Below are 17,277 nucleotides of genomic sequence, written 5' to 3'. Positions count from 1 at the left end.
GAGAAATTTCTTTGCTCTAAGGGTGCTGGAGCCCTGGAGCAAGCTACCCAGAGAGGTCATGGAGTCTCCTTCTCTGGAGACCTTCACGACACATTTGGATGTGTTCCTGCATGGCCTGCCCCAGCTTGATTCTGTTTTGGTAGGGGGCTTGGACTCGATCATCTCCAGAGGTCCCTTCCAGCCTCTCCCATCGTGTGATTCTGTGCTTGCAAGTTAAGTGCATGTGAAGAAGCAGGCAGAGGTGTTACCTTCTCATGATTTTCTATTAAGATCTCAATCACAATGTTCTGAAACTTGATGTCCATAATGGCAGCAACTGTTTCCTCCTGAGGTCGGAGCAGCGTCGGCCCAAACACCACACCCAGGTTAGCAACAGTCATCAGGTTCTGCTTGTGATTGTTTGCAACTCTGAAAGATTAAAAACAAAAGTGAAAAAAAGATAAAAATGAGGGAAAAAATGGAAAAAAGAGAGAAATGACAAATGGAAAAAGAGCAAAATGACAAATGGAAAAAGAGCAAAATGACAAATGGAAAAAGAGCAAAATGACAAATGGAAAAAGAGAGAAATGACAAATGGAGAAAGAGAGAAATGACAAATGGAGAAAGAGAAAAATTAAATAAGGAAAAAGACAGTTTTTTTAAAAAAAAGTGAAAGAAAAACGAAATTAAAAAATAAAAGGAAAAAATGAAGATAAAAAAAGAGATTAATTTAAGAAGTGAAAAAGAAGGGGGAAAAATAAAAAAGAAAAAATGGGAAAATATAGAAATAAAAAAAGGAAAACAAGGGAATAAAACAGGGAGAAAGAGGGGAGAGGAAGAGGGGAGAGGAAGAGGGGAGAGGAAGAGGGGAGAGGAAGAGGGGAGAGGAAGAGGGGAGAGGAAGAGGGGAGAGGAAGAGGGGAGAGGAAGAGGGGAGAGGAAGAGGGGAGAGGAAGAGGGGAGAGGAAGAGGGGAGAGGAAGAGGAAGAGGGGAGAGGAAGAGGGGAGAGGAAGAGGGGAGAGAGAGAAAAAAATAAAACAAGCCTAAAACAAAAACTAAGATGCAAAAAAGATACACGTGAGGGGAAAAAAGAAAATAGAGAGAAATGAAAAAAAAATAAAACAAAATCAAGAGAGGAAAAGGAAAAGAAAGAAGCAACAAAAGGAGGGGCAGAAAGATGAAAACAAAGCAGCAGGTGATGGAAGCGCTGCGGCTGGAAACCCCCTCCGCGCCTGAGGGCTGGCACAGAGCTCTACAACCCTGTTTACATTTTTCCCACCGCTGGTGAGCTGCTGGAGGGCTCAGCCATGTGGAAAAGTACAAAGTGAAGCTCGGTGCCGCTCCGAGCCTGCCGCCTCAGCCCATTGACTAGGGCCAGCCAAAGCCCCCGGCCGCGCCGCCCGCCCCGGGCTCACGCTGCAAACCACTCCCAGGAAAACATCTTGAATCACTAAAGGCTCCCAGCCCTTCTGAAAACAAACTGTCAGACCTCTGACACATGCTGCTCTCCAGCTGAATGAGTGACCTCATATGTTCCAAAGCCCTGCTCCTCCGCACCCGTTGCAGCTCTTGCCTGCACCACAGCTCGCTCTCATCCAGCCCAGACAGCAGAGGCTGGAAGGTGAAGCCCAGACTTCACCCCCAGACCCATGTGTGCACACATGTGCTGCTCCACCTCACCCACCCAGCCACCTGAAGCCCAGACTTCACCCCCAGACCCATGTGTGCACACATGTGCTGCTCCACCTCACCCACCCAGCCACCTGAAGCTCAGGTTCACCCCCAGACCCATGTGTGCACACATGTGCTGCTCCACCTCACCCACCCAGCCACCTGAAGCCCAGGTTCACCCCCAGACCCATGTGTGCACACATGTGCTGCTCCACCTCACTCACCCAGCCACCTGAAGCCCAGGTTCACCCCCAGACCCATGTGTGCACACATGTGCTGCTCCACCTCACCCACCCAGCCACCTGAAGCCCAGGTTCACCCCCAGACCCATGTGTGCACACATGTGCTGCTCCACCTCACCCACCCAGCCACGTGAAGCCCAGACTTCACCCCCAGACCCATGTGTGCACACATGTGCTGCTCCACCTCACCCACCCAGCCACCTGAAGCCCAGGTTCACCCCCAGACCCATGTGTGCACACATGTGCTGCTCCACCTCACCCACCCAGCCACCTGACACAGGGACCCAACAGTTGAGCCTTCCTCCCTGTCTCCTCCATCTCTTCCATTCTCCAATGTTGTGAGTGCAGCAGAGTGAAATGGCTCATGCTGAGGACCTGGCACCTGGGGTAATGTGCCTTTGGGGGTTACCATGGAGGAGCTCTGGTCTGGTCTCTGGTCTTACACGGTTGTCAGCCCAAATGGTGCACATCTCTGCTCCAGCTCAATCCCAGATTCCCACTGCCATGCACAGAGGGCAGACTGCAGCATGGACACAGCCTGGAGGTGCCCTCATCATGCTCCCCCACAAGTGCTCAGGAATACAAGTGACCTGTGGAGCCACTGCCAAGGGCTGCTGAGGCACAGACCAGCCTCAGCAGGTACCACAGTGTGGCTGAGTGGGGAGCTGGAGTCACACCAGGCCAGGTAACACAACGCACACATGCGACGCAGGGAGGACCTGTGGTGGCAGCCCTACAGCCCTGCCTCTCTGACTCTCTCTTGTGGTTTTCTTCTGACCTCTTCAACCAGGAAACTCAATGATTTGAGGCAGTGCAACCATAACCTCATCTAAAGGGGGCTTTAAAGTCTTTTCCCTTCACTCCTTCTCACCTGCCTTCCCTGGCCAAATGCATTAGGCCAGCACAAAGTCAGGCTGAGACTGAGGTCTTGCTGGATTGGCCCAAAAAGTTGTTGCAGTCAGCTTTAATGACTGATCTTAGGGCCAAGAGACCACAGTCCTCATTTGTGTGCATTTATTTCAGCACAGCATAAGCTAGGGTTGGTTTAGAAGATATCATCCATCCTTAATGCCTTCCATCTTCTGGAGTCTCCTCTTCTGGAAACTTCCAAGACCCATCTGGATGCATTCCTGTGTGGCTGCCCTAGGTGATCCTGCCTCAGCAGGGCAGTCAGACTCGGTAATCTCTAGAGATCCCTTCCAACTCCTACCATTCTGTGACTCCATGATTCATCCAAATCTCATCTCCCTTCTTCACCCATATCCACAGCTCCTCTATCAGCAGAAGAGGACCTCATCACCAAGGGATGCTGAGAAGCTCAGCACTGTTGCTTCAGCTCTGCCCCAGGCAACAACTTCAGCCCTATTTATTACCCAGGCAATAAGTCTCATCCCTGCTGCATGTTACGTCACTGGAGAACAGGCAGAGCTGTCACCTCTACCAAGCCTGGCCTTGGGTTACAACTTGAAAGGTGCTGAGGTCCTGGCCAAATAAATTCTTTAGGAAAATCTGGCTTACTTTGCTCTCATGAGGCCTCACCTGGAGCATTGTGTCCAGTCCTGGAGCCCCCTGCACAAAAGGGACATGGAACTGCTGGAGTGGGTCCAGAGGAGACCATGATGATGATCAGAGGGCTGGAGCACCTCTCCTATGGGCACAGGCTGGAAGAGTTGGGACAGTTCAGCCTGGAGAAGACTCCAGGGGCACCTTAGAGAAGCCTTTCAGTACCTGAAGGGGCTACAGGAGAGCTTGGGAAGGACTTCTGACAAGGGCCTGTGGTGACAGGATGAGGGCAATGGTTTTGAGCTGGAAGAGGGGAGACTGAGACTGAAGGTTAGGAAGAAATTCTTTAGAGCGAGGGTGGCGAGACACTGGCACAGGCTGCCCAGGGAGGTAACTGATGTCCCCTCCCTGCAGGTGTTCGAGGCCAGGCTGGATGAGGCTTTAAGCAACCTGGTCTAGCAGAAGGTGTCCCTGCCCATGACAGGAGGTTGGAACTGGATGATCTTTAAAAGTCCCTTCCAACCCAAACCATTCCATGCATCTCCTTTTCTCAAGGCTGTTAGCAAAGCCATGCTACAAAACATGATTCACCTCTCACATCCTTCAGATTCCACAGCCATTACCCGCAGGACAATTTGCCACAAATTGCACCTCTTCATCATCCTTTGCAGCAGAAAATAACAGCATGGTTTTGGGGATGGGGTGTTCTCAGCCCAGCCTCTGCTTCATGTGGGTGCTGCTGGGCAGGCATTGTCAGGGCCCTTCCCTAGCTGCTCTTTAGAAGGTCTCCAAGTCTTCTCTGCATTTTCTTTTTAACCTGCTCTTTCTCTCTGGCCCTGAAAGCAATTGCACTGACTCATTTAGATGGATCCTTTCTCAGTTCTCCCTCCATCCACGCTTTGCAGAAGTCACTTCCAGCACAAGGAGGGGGTGGCAAAGCAACAACTAATGAAGAACTGAGCAGAACAACCTCTTTAACTCCTCTGCTTGGTGCTCTCAGTGTGCTGGGCTGTCACTGACTGATGGCTTCTTGGCTGTTCCCTCTTTTTGCAGCACACAACAGCTCCCAATGTGTCTCTGGCATCAGTGGGAGATCAGCCTGGCAGACTGGGACAGGTTGTGGTGCCCCACAAGCAGAGGAATTATGGACAGTCAGACAACTGTTTGGGTTGGAAGAGGTCCTTAAGATCAAGTCCAACTGTTAAGCCAGTACTAACAGGTCATCACCAAACCATGACCCTCACAGCATGGCTTTGAAACCCCTCCAAAAAGGGCACTTCACACTGCCCTGGGCAGCCTGGGCCAGGCCTTTGCAACCTTTTTTAGGGAAGAAATTGTTCCTCATGTCAAACCTAAGCCTTCCCTGGTGCAACTTGAGGCCATTTTCTCTTGTCCTGTCATTCTGCTCTTTGCCACACCAGGACCCCACACCTCCCTGAGCAGCAATGGCCTCTCTCTAGGAGATGCCAGAGCTCAGCTCCCCAAAGAAGCTCTGCTCTCCATGCCTGGAATCCCTTTGTGCAGCTATTTTGTATCTCAGATGAACACAAGAGAGCCCCAGCCAAGAGCCTTCTTGTTCCTTCAAATATCTTCCCTGATTCAGTGAAAAACCTGAGAGAAAACAAACATCTGAGAGGAAACAAAGGCTAAGTCTGGAGTGTTTCTATTTCCAAGCCTGGGACAAACCTTTGAACACAAAGTGCCTGTTACTGCACTGTAACAAGACCTTTTGGGGCTGAAAACAAGGCAGCATGTTCGTACTGACAGAGGCACAAGCCCATCTCATGTCTGCCACCACCATTAAGAGCTTTGACTGAATGTCAAAAGTCAAGCAGCAGCAACCCCCAGAACTCTGTAGGCTGCTCTGGGTTACTAATTAAATGCACTGGGCTCCAGATACATGAAAAGAAGAGAACAAAGTGAATGCAGAGAGCTTGGCCAAGGCATCGCCGGACCCACCATCCATTTGAGACGGTGGATTCATGCTCTGGGGTGTCACTGCAGCTCCTACCAACAGCACTTTCACAGAAGCAGAGAGGAGACTACTCTTCGAGAATTTACCATGGCCCCTCTGACTGAGGCCAGGCTGGTGCCCAGCAACAAGGGACAACAGGCACAAATTGGAAGCAAAGAGGTTCTGTCTGAACAGGAGAATAACCTTTGTTCATGTGAGGGTGCTGGAGCCCTGGGGCAGGCTGTCCAGAGAGGTTGTGGACTCTCCCACTCTGGAGAGATTCCAAACCCACCTAGACAGGGGGGTTGGACTGGGTGATCTCCAGAGGTCACTTCCAACCCTACCATTATTCTGGGTTGGTGTGTGGAAGACCTCATACAACCAACACTGGCAAGACCCCACCAAGGCAGTAGCCATGAACCCATCAAGCCATAGAATCCCAGCATGACAGGTTTGGAAGGTACCTCTGAAGACCACCCAGTCCAACCCTCCTGCTAAAGCAGGGGCACCCACAGCAGCCTACCCAGCATTAACATGGCCACGTAGGGTTGGAAGTTCACCAGAGGAGGAGACTCCACAACCTCTCTGGGCAGCCTGCTCCAGGGCTGCAGTACCCTCACAGGCTCCCTAGGGCAGTGGTGGAGTCCCCATTCCTGAAGGGATTGAAAAGCTATGGAGATGTGGTGCTGAGGGTCACAGTTTAGTGGTGGAGCTGGCAATGCTGAGTTAATGGTTGGAATTAATGACCTGGGAGGTCTTTTCCAACCTGAGCAGTTCTCTGACTCTGATCCCATCACAGCCCAGGCCTTCGCAGGCTCGCAGCATCGCTCAGCAGCAGCCGCCCGAGTGAGCGCAGCCAAGTCCTGTGGAATGTGGACAGAGGCCAGCAGATCCAAAAGGAGGACAGGTCACCAGGGAGATGCAAAATCACCCTGCCAGGACAAGGAGAAACTTCCTGCGGGCAGCTGGCAGACCCTTCAGATGCAAAGCAGAGAATTCAAGGGGTCAGCAGCAAGCAGCGGAGCTGCTCTCGGGTTTCCCCGCTCAGCTGCGACCAAGCACGCTCCTGCCTCATTCCTGGGTGCTTTGACTTGCTCCAACAAGACTCTCCTCTTCTCCAGGGTGAATCTGGCCACAGCTGGATTCTTGGGTTCGCTCCCAGGGAAAAAGAAAACAAGAAAACAAAGGCTCATGTGGCAGGGAGCAGAAGCTGAGGCCAAACGTGAGGCGGGGGATTGGTGATCAGCCTGAATTCCAGATGTGCTGCGACTTGCAGGGAAGACACTGCTGCAATGCTCCTCTGGTTCATGCTCTACAGATCAAGTTGCCTTGGTTTCTAGCACTATTCCCTCTGCCTTTGGGCAAGCTGAGCTTGACTGCAGATCTTGGAGAGAAGTGCTGGCAAAGGGAAGCCAAACCTGCTCACCCAGCCTCAGCCTGAGGCTGCGGATGGAGTGAGTGGCACAGAGCTGGCAAGCTCTCCCTGCCCTGGCATGGTGTTGGCAGCACCATGAGCTGCCACTGACATCCCAGTGAAAGCCTCGGGCACAAGCTAATGCTAAAATGTCACCACGGTTTCCACCACAGAAATACAGCCAGCCAAAGGGGACCTCACCCCAGGGAAGCTGGAAATGCTATCCCCTGTGCTGCTGAACAAAGCCACCTTGCAATGGGGATGTCCTGTGTGACACCTGCACCCTCTCCACAGCCCACAGGATAGCTCACCAGGCACCAAGGAGGATCACAGCACCACAGAATGGCCTTAGGGGTGCTAAAGCAGGAGCAGCTTACCCAGCATCACAATGGCTAGGGGAGTCTAGAAGCTCTCCAGAGGAGACTCCACAACCTCTCTGGGCAGCCTGCCCCAAGACTTTAGCACCCTCACACCAAACAAGTTTCTCCTCCTGCTCAGATGTAGCCTCCTAAGTTCCAGTTTGTGCCTGTTGCCCCTTTCCTATCACTGATTATTTAGTCCACCCCACTCTGCAGTCAGCAGGGACATCTGCAACTACAGCAGGTTGCTCTGTGCCCCAGACAACTTGACCTGGAATGGTTCCAAGGATAGGGCATCTCCCAGCTCTCTGTGCCCAGAATTGGACACAGTACTCCAGCTGTGGCCTCAGTAGAGCAGACAGGGAGGAGAACCTCCCTTGATCTGCCACTCTTCCCTATACAGGTCAAACCCCAGCACCACAACTCAGCCTTGAGCTTCTGCCCTCTATTTTAGCCACAGTTGTGCAACCACAGCATTGTCACAAGTTCAAGCTGCCACACATGATCCCCTCTTCACAATAGTCATCGTTTTTTAACCCATTAGTGATGGTGGTGGCTCACAGAGCAACAGGGCTGTGGCCAGCTCCAAACCATGCCTCCAGCTGTCCCACGCGTGAGCACCAACATCCCCAGCAAAGCCCCCATTTCTCATCACTCCTCTGAAAACACCAACCCCTGATGCCTTCACCCAGCAGCAAGAGAACCCACAGAGCCAGTGGGGCAGCAAGAGCCTGAAGGAGCAAGAATATGTCAACAAACAAGGCTTTGAAAGATCTGCCACGACGGAAAGCACTGTGCCAACGCCTACCTGATGGATGGCACAGAGCCAAAGCAAACGGGCCCCTGGAAAGCTCCCAGCAAGAACCTGCACTGCTGCAGCACCCAGTGCCCTCCTTGGGAAAGGATTCACAGCCAGCAGCCAGGTCACAGAACCATAGAATTATTTGGGTTGGGAATGTGCTCTTATGTCATCCACTCCAACATTCAACCCAACATCACCACAGCCATCAAACCACGTTCCCAAGTGCCACGTCCTCACCTTTCTTGAACACCTCCAGGAATGGTGATTCTGGTTGAGTGCTGGGTCCGGTCAGCACAAAGAACAATCTAGAGAAGCTCCCTCTTTAAGATCTCTAAGTCTCAGCCTGTCTGTGGGGATGGAGGAGACACCAGCTATTTATTGGAAACCCTTTGCTCACTCTGGATGTGACCTGCTGCTGCTGCACACACAGCTTCAGTTGCACTGTGAAACACTGACTTCAAAAGAAGTCAGACAATTAAGTGTTATCAACAAGCTCTACCCAGCACCACAAAGTTCAAACACAAACTCACAACAGTTCACACCTGTGTAACAATGAAGAACTGGTGCTTCTCTTGGAGATTCATAGAAGCACAGAATGTTAGGGGTTGGAAGGGACCTCATCCAGTCCAGCTCCCCCTGTCCAAAGCTGGGTCACCTAAGATAGGTCACACAGGAACACATCCAGATGGGTCTTGAAAGCCTCCAGAGAAGGAGACTCCACAGCCTCTCTGGGCAGCCTGTTTCATAGCTTCAGCACTCTCACACCAAACAAGTTTCTCCTCACATTGAGGTGGAACCTTCTGTGTTCCAGTTTGCACCCACTGCCCCTTGTCCTATCACAGGACACCAGTGCCAGGTGACTGGCCCCTTCTTGTCCCCCACCTTTCAGCTATTTCATAGATTCATAGAACCAGTGAGATGCTGGATGAGTGGTGGGGACTCAGCAGAGATGTTCAACCACAGAAACTCCACAGCAAACCCAACACATGCCTCATCAGGTGTTCCCAAATGACTGGTCACCAGTGCTGGTGATGTAAGCTTCAGTCTAATGTCAGACACCTGTTACCACATATAGAGAGGTCACTCTTTGGTGTGATGAGACCAGAACCACAAAGAAGCTGCTAAGAGATCTGCTGCAGCCTCTCAAGTGCATTCCTGTCCAGCTGAAAACTAAGGATGTTTTGGAGAAGGATGGAAGGAAAAGCTACCACACCATGCAAAGAGGCAAGCTGCTGACAAACCGGGAGGTGAAAAGTTCATTTGCAGAAGCAAACCTTCTACTCACTTACACACGACAGGAAGCCAAGCCCAAAAACCAGAGCGAGCACCTACAGACTTCTTTTGAGGTTTGCTTCTTAAATTCTGCAGAATCTCATCTTAAAAACAGAACCAGAAAAGTGAGAGGGAGCCAGGGCTGCTGAGGGGCAGGGCACACAGGCTCTGCAGCGTGCACGCCATGTCCCCTGCTCTGTGTCCCCAGGGAGCTGCACACCCACCAGCACCATGCTCACAGCAGCACCTTCACTCCCAGCTCTCCCCACTCTGCAGTGTATCACCAGCTCCTCCACAAAGCACAGAAGGGAAGGGCAGGAGGACATGAGGGCTACAGAGATGCTGAGCATCCTGGAACATCTCTGTGAGGAGGAAAGGCTGTTGAGCCTGGAGAAGAGCAGCCTGAGAGGGGACCTGCTCAGTGCTCAGCAAGAGCTAAAAGGACATGTTGGGGGGCAAGAGGATAAGGCCAGACTCTTGTCAGTGGTGCCCAGCGTCAAGGGGCAACAGGCACAAGCTGGAACGCAGGAGGTTTCATCTGAACAGGAGAAGAAGTTCTTTGGTGTGAAGGTGCTGAAGTCCTGGAGCAGGCTGCCCAGAGATGCTGTGGAGTCTCCTCTGGAGAACTTCCAAACCCATGTAGCCACCGTGATTCTGGACAAGCTGCTGTGAGTGCCCCTTCTTCAGCAGTGTGGTTGGACAGGATGATCCCCAGAGGTCCCTTCCAACCCCCACCACGCTGGGATTCTGGGATAAGGCCTTTATAAGGAAGCAGTTTTAAGAGATTCAAGGTAAACTTGACATAGTTAAAAGCCCTTCAAACAGCAACCCAAACCCCCATAGTTACTCTGGGATACTGAAGGGTTTGCTCCTGCCCCATGAGCCTTTGGCACCTCCAGGTCCAAAGCATGAATGGTTCACAAGCACTCACTGCGCTACACCAGAGCTGCTCCTTGAGCATGGGCTGCCTCCTGCAGAAGGGCTTCAGCAGTGGCAAGATTCCCCTGACCACAAGTCCTGAGTGGAGAAATCACCAGGAAAAGAAGGGGATGCATTCACAGCAGCATCCCTATGCCAGCTGCTAGTTGCAAACAGCTCAGAACCACACTCACTCTCTATCTACCTCACTGAGCAGCCTGGGCTAGTGAAAGATGCCCCTGCCCACGGCAGAGGGTTGGAACTAGATGATCTTTAAGGTCCCTTCTGACTCAAACCATTCTAGGATTCTGTCTGGCCAACATGCTCTGCCTCAAGCAGGAGGAAGGAGCTGATCTACCAGCGCCTTATCAGCAACCCTGTGGATTATTTTCTGGCAGTAGATGAAAACTTCTCTTCAGGAGCCTAGTGGAAACACTAAGAAAACAAGAGAGACATGACAGCAAAGCCACACAGAGGTCCCCAGCACTGGGACAGCTTTTGAGGAGCCAGGGAAGCTCAAACAGAGCCCTGCTGTGGCCTGGGGACCTCCACAGCCTTTGTCTCCCCACAGAGCTACACATGGTTCCAGTTAAACTCTGGAATTAAGTCAGCCAGGTGAGATGGGTGTGCTGGGGTTTCAAAGCCATCTGCAGAGCAATCTCTGGTTAAAAATACCCCAAAGTCTGCACTCAGCCCAGTTCTGCTGAGGAAACAGATGTGGAGGACACCGTGCCTGGAGCCAGGAATGAGGATGGGTCCATGGCATGCTGCCAAAGCATCACCTTCCCCTCTACCCACCCTCCCAGGCTGCTCCTTCCAAAGCCCCTTGGGCAGGAGCTTGCTGCCTCACTCCACAACTTTTCCCACGCAGAACAAGGGGCTGCACCTGCTGATGGTGTCAAAGGCATCAAACAAAGGGGGGGGTTGATTGATCCAAGAGGGCTCAGCTCCAGCTGGGAAAAGGATGATTTAACATAGGTACTTAAACTGTACTTTCAAAACTAAGGATGTTCTTGTTTTGCTTTGGATTACAGGAGCAACCTAAAACTTTCCTTCTTCCTTATTCTGATCAGTTAAAACTTTCCTTTCACTTTACCTTCCTTCAACTTTCTATCATCAGCCCAAACTTTCCATCATCAGCCCAAAGTTCCCACTAGCAGCCCAAACTTTCTTTCCTTATTCTTATCAGCCCAAACTTTCCACTAGCAGCCCAAACTTTCAATCATCAGCCCAAGTTCCCCTTCTTACTCCTCCTTACTCCCTAAGCTAGTTCACAGCTTTTGCCCTGCCTGCAGTGCACACACACAGCAGGTCCACCATGCATTTACACCTCTATGGACAACAGCAGGTGATCGACCTGGTGCCCAGTGGTTTCTGTGGTAGGGATGAAGCTCTGGGGAGCTGCAACTGGGCTGGGCATCCCCACTCTGCCTCTCTCTTAACCCATCCCTACTGGCTGCTCACAAGACTGGGCTGGATGAGGCTGAAGATGCATCAATAGAGAGGCTCTAGGGATACCCAGTGGCACCAGCTTCAGCACAGGACTGAGACTAGCATGGGACTCACCAGGCTACAGCCCTGGCAGCACCAGTGCCACCTCCCCAGGTATCAGGACATGATGCTCTAAACCAAGACACAAAGCAGAGAAACAAAAGAGGAGGAGAAAAAGGAAAGAAAAAACAAAGGGAAAAGTGGGGGGAAAAGGCACAACAAGAGCCAGAGCCCCACTTCCAGACAGGATCCCTGCGGCTCCAGGCAGGATTGTCCCAGATCCAGGCAGTATTCCCATGGGGTGTCACTTCTCCTGTGATGTCCCTTTTGCTACCCATAGGAACACCCTGATCCTTGGGAGTCACTCTAATTCCTGGGCTTCACCAAGGATCCATCAGTTCTGATCCAAAGGGATCAGAAACAGGCACTGGGCAAAAAAATACATGTCTGGAATGTCCAGGGAGGGCAGGATGGGTGCCCAGCCTGACCACACAAAGTCGGACAGCTCTCTCACTACTTTCTTTTGGCAGTCACATCAGGCGAGGAGCAGATGAGAGAAGTGCATCTTTGGAGGCCTCAGAGGCTAGTGGAAATTTCCAGAAGGTCCTGGACAAGAATGACTTACTGGAAGCCATCCATAAATCAAGCCAATGAATAGTTACCAGACAGCAGCAGAAACAGCTGCCACGGGGATGAAATCAGACCTGCTGTGCCAAGAGCTGCCGCAGCCTCCCTACCGCCTGCACCTTCAGGGGAAACAGGGAAAACAACCCCAGGAAAAGCACATTCCCAGGGAAGCAGCTGCCCCTGGGCCAGTTCAGGTGCCTCGCTGGCTCTCCTCAAGCCACCAGGCACGGAGAACGTCACAACGAGCGCCACGGCGCTGCCAGGCCCCGGCTGCTGCGGGCGGCAGAGCCCAGGGAGCTCAGCGTGGGGCTGCCAAGGACAGGGCTGCTCCACGAGAAGGAAAACAAGCTCCAGGTTGTATTTTTAGGCAGAAGACAGGGAGCGTTTTTTTTCTTTTCTCCTTTCCCAAGAAGCCTTTGTTCAGCAGACAGCCCTCCAAAACCAGGCTCTGCTCTGTGTCCAGCCCCTGTCCTACCCCATCAAGGGGCTGGGAGGGAGGATGGGTTTTGCTGGGGCTGTGGCACCACAGCAGCCACCCTGCAGAGCCCATGGAGACCATCCACAGTGATCAGTGGAAAATAATTTGTGCTGGAGACAGCAACCACTGTCACTTTGGGTAAACCATGGAAACTAGAAAACACCACCCCAGCAAAACCAAAGGCAGTGAGCTGCTGCTGGCCAGTGATTAAAGATAATTAATTCTGCTAAACACTCATCACACCTTCTTGCTGCAGCCTCCTTGGCTCTGAGCTGCTGCTCAGGACATGCAGGGGCAGGAACGACGCAGGGAGCAGAAGCAGGGATGCACAGAGAGATGATGAGCTGCAGGAGGGACTCAGAAGGAGGCACAAGCATGGCACCATCGGTTTTGGAGAACCTGAACCTCAAGGTCCTTCCCCACAGGAGCAAAGTAAGGCTCAGATATCCAATCACATCCTCCATCTCAAGACAAATAATTCCTGAGCATTTCATATAATCATGGAACGGTTTGGGTTGGAAGGAACCTGAAAGATCATCCAATTCCAGCCCTGCTGCCATGGCCAGAGACACCTTCCATCAGACCAGTTTGCTCAAAGCCTCATCCAACCTGGCCTTGGACACCTCCAGGGAAGGGACATCCACAACCTACCTGGGCAATCTGTGCCAGTGTTTCAAGACCCTCACTCTAACAAATTCCTTCCTAATGTCCTGTCTAAATCTGCACTCTTCAACCTCAAAGCTATCTGCCCTCATCCTATCACTACAAGCCCTTGTAAAATGTCCCTCCCCAGATTTCTTGTAGCCTCCTTTAAGCACTGAAAAGCCACCAGGCCTCTCCAGGGCCTACTCTTCTCCAGGCTGAAGAACTCCAACTCTCTCAGCCTGTCCCCAAAGGGGAGGTGCTCCTTTCTGTTTCCTCCTTTTCTGCTTTCTGTTTCCTTTCTTTTCTGCTCCCTTCTTCCTGTTTGAAACAGAATCAGAGCAAAACCACAGAATCCTGAAATCTCAGAGTCCTGAAATCACAGCACCATTTTGGACTGGAAAAGACCTTTAAGGTTATCAAGTCCAGTTGCCAATCCTCCTGCACTGCACCTCCAAAGCTCCTCAGCAAGCAAGTACATTAAAAAGAAGAAAACGAGTGACAGTAGCCCAGCTCTGCTGACAAAAATGGCAATTTCCAGCCACCCAGCCTTGCTCTTGGCAGCACCATCAGTGCAGCAACCCCAGGCTCAGCAGCACCACACATCTCCCCTTGGCTTTGAACTGCTTTAACTTATTTGGCAGAAAATAATGACTGGGTTTAATCAGTGCTGGCACATTGTGTTGATAAGAGAGGACTCGGAAGCAGAGCGCAGCCATTCCCGGAGATAGGTGCTGGGCCAAAAGGAGATCTCTGCAGCAAAACAACTGGGAAGCCTGCAAGCAGCAGCAGCAGCAGCGTGTTGCTAGGTGATGTGCTGTGGGACAGCCCAGAGAGCTCTGCAGAAATGGTGTTTTCTTCCTCTCCCAGCTAGAAACAGCGGGGAAAAAATTCCCAGTACAAGGAAAGAAAACCCTGAGGATGGTGTGAGGAGTTCTTGTGCCACAGACAGTGTCTCTGCCTCTTTTTGACTGATGCAGATTTGCTTTTAAGGGAAGACATCCCCACATTGTGAGTAACATCAGAAATGATGAAAAAAATTATAGAGTGGTCTGGGACCTTAAAGATCATCCATTCCCAACACCACTGCCACCTTCAACTAGACCAGGCTGTCCCTTGTCCTGTCCCTGGCACCACTGACAAGAGCCTGGCCCCAGCCTCTTGCCCCCCACAGGTCCTTCAGCTCTTGCTGAGCATTGAGCAGATCTCCTCTCAGGCTGCTCTTCTCCAGGCCAAACAGACCCAGGGCTCTCAGCCTTTCTCCTTACAGAGATGCTTCAGGCCCCTCAGCATCTTTCCAGTCTCCACTGGATTCTCTCCAGTAGTTTCCTGTCTCTCTTGAATTAGGCAACCCAGAACTGGACCCATTACTGCAGCTGTGACCTTCCTAGGGTAGAGTAGAGGGTGAGGAGAACACTTCCTCAACCTGCTGGATTTCTCTTCACCACAACATCTTTAACTCAGCTTTATGGTACCACTGCCTCAAACAGCTCATTTAGAAGAATCCCAGTAAAGAATCTCAGACCAGGCTGCCCTTCTGGTGCTCCTGGAGGAAAGTGCTGCTCCCAGAGGGACCAGCAGCAGGCCAGCTGCTGTGCAGGGGCTGCAGGAGTGGCCCAGAGCCTGTGCCTCTGCTATTCTGCTCCCAGAGCCCTGGATTCCCCCCAGGAACCACTGCAGGACCAAGAGTGACTCTGCAGGGCAGTGAGCTCAGCAGGGCAGGCTCTCACTCCTCAGCTTCCTGCCTCTCAGACTGTTTTTCAGCATTAAACAACCATGACAAGCTGCTTCTCTTCCTGACCCAGCACCACTATGCTCAGTGTTTGTCTGTCTTCTGGTTTAGCTCCTTCCCCACCGAAGCAACACAAACCCCATGGTACCACCTGCCTCCCCTCTCCAAGTCTCTGCTCAACACTACCAAGTTTGCCTTTAAATGAGAAACAGTGAAGCAGTTCTGAAGTTCTGCACACATATTTGGCTGCAGGGATAACCTGGAACTCCCTGGACCCTGGAGAAGGTTTGGAAACCAAAACCTAACCCAGCTCTTTGGATTTGAACAGCCTTGCTGAGGAGTCCATGGAACAGACACAAACCTGTATCATAAGAAAGCATCTGGATCGTGTTTAAGCCATTTCAAGTATCAGTAGTTTGGGTTTTTTTTCCCTCTCAAACAGATACCTCCAGGTTCTCCCAGACCTTCCTCTAAACTGTTCTGCTGATTAACTCATTCCCCAGGCTTCCAAGTTCTGCCTGACCCCTTCTGCTCCCCAGCAGCGAGGGCAGGAACAATCCTGCAGCCCTGAGCTGGCGCAAGCACCTGATGATGCTCTCACTTTTCAAGCACTAATCAAAGGTCTCCATGGCAACCAGCAGGAGCAGGAAGAAGATGGGAAATTACAGGTCAGCTCTATCACTGGAAGCAAAAAAACCCATTCAATTCTTTGCCCTCCAAGAGTTTCAAGGTGACCTAGAGGTGTTGATTCATCAGGCTGCATGAAGGCAGAAAATACACCCCAGAGTGGCCATCTACTGTGCTGAAGAAATAGATTTTAGTCCTTTAAAGTCCTTTTGGTCCTTTTTGGGCTTGATCTGAAAGCCAGCAAGGAGCTGGACCTCGGCTCTGCCTTCCGGATAGCTAAATCCCATTGGCACCATTAAAAGCAATGCTACGTTCATCCTGGGGGTCCCTTCCAACACAAGCCACTCTATGGCTCCCAGCAGCACATGGGCTCCTCCTGCCATCATGCAACCACAGAATTGTTCAGGTTGGGAGAGACCTCTAAGATCATTCAGTCGTGCGACCATCAACCCAACACCACCGTGGCCATCAAACCACGCCCCCAGGTGCCATGGCCACACTGCTCCAGGGATGGGGACTCCACCACCTCCCTGGGCAGCCTAATCCAATGCTTTACCACTCTTGCAGCACAGAAATTGTTCCTCATGTCCAACCTAAACCTGTCCTGGCACAACTTCAGGCTATTTCCTCTCCTCCCACCTCCTGAGACCAAGCCCCACCTCACTCCACTGTCCTTTTGGGGAGTTGCAGAGAGCAATGAGGTCTCCTCTCAGCCTCCTCATCATGCCTGGTGGCACAGGCAGTGGATGGGGCCAGTAGGAAAGACTCCTTCCCTCCATCTTTCCACTGATCTGTCCCTTCACCACTCCCTCTCTCCCTCCTCCACCCCACCAGCCTTCACATGTGGGATCCCAGTTCCTCCCTAGCCAGATGTGACTCAACACCACCCACTACACACAGAAGGAAACTTTTCTACCACTGTGAACTTTCAGAGGAAGTGGAAGACTGGTGAGAAAAACAAAGCAGTCACAAACATACTTTGCCAAGTGGTTCATGAGCAAGTGCAGCATCTGCCTGTTCTTTTCCGGGAGCCGATGGACGAGGCTGTGGATCTCGGAGACCCGTGACTCCTGGTTCTCCAGCTCTGTGGTGGGAACAGAAGATGATTTAGCTCTGCACCAGGGGGGTTACCAACACCATCAGACACCCCAGGAACAGACATCCTGACAGCCTAAGTGGGACTCATCCAAGTGAGTCATCACTGATGTGACCACCACAGGCCACATGAACCCTTCTTGACCTGTGGTCCCAGCCCTGTGCACACAGGCTGCTCACAGAGAGTCACCTGCTCTCATACCAAGCACCTTCTCCCAGGTGCAGACATCTGAACCACTGCTGATCCCATCAAAGCTCCTCAGGTGTTTAACAACATTCTCCTTTTGTTTTGGCAGGTGACAGACAGAGCTACAGCAACAGCTCCTGTCACCATCCCGCTCATTACTCCTCCTGTACCATACAGGATCCTAGCACAGAGAAGGTTTGGAAGGGACCTCTGGAGATCATCCTGCCCAACCTCTCTAATCAAGCAGGGTCACCCACAGCAGCTTGCCCAGGATCACAACGTC

At 51.8% G+C, this 17,277-nt stretch overlaps 1 protein-coding gene across 4 annotated transcripts in view; it reads right to left on the bottom strand.

Moving 5' to 3' along the window:
* The window catches only part of ARHGAP26 (Rho GTPase activating protein 26), a 130,857-nt gene that overhangs the window by 37,633 nt on the left and 75,947 nt on the right, over window positions 1-17,277 (bottom strand). For 3 of the 4 annotated variants that reach the window (XM_064161677.1, XM_064161678.1, XM_064161679.1), the window contains exons 17-18: window positions 16,691-16,796; window positions 249-408 (exon numbers count right to left, since the gene is read on the bottom strand). In XM_064161677.1, coding sequence (XP_064017747.1) covers window positions 249-408; window positions 16,691-16,796 — 266 coding nt within the window. Of the gene's footprint in view, window positions 1-248; window positions 409-13,781; window positions 14,224-16,690; window positions 16,797-17,277 lie in introns of those variants that run through there. The other variant, XM_064161680.1, reaches the window with a different exon arrangement.

The sequence above is a fragment of the Pogoniulus pusillus genome, chromosome 22, assembly GCF_015220805.1.
Source record: "Pogoniulus pusillus isolate bPogPus1 chromosome 22, bPogPus1.pri, whole genome shotgun sequence".
Lineage (NCBI taxonomy): Eukaryota > Metazoa > Chordata > Aves > Piciformes > Lybiidae > Pogoniulus > Pogoniulus pusillus.
The sequence above is the reverse complement of the archived record's forward strand: the minus strand, read 5'-3'. Positions and strand labels throughout refer to the sequence as shown.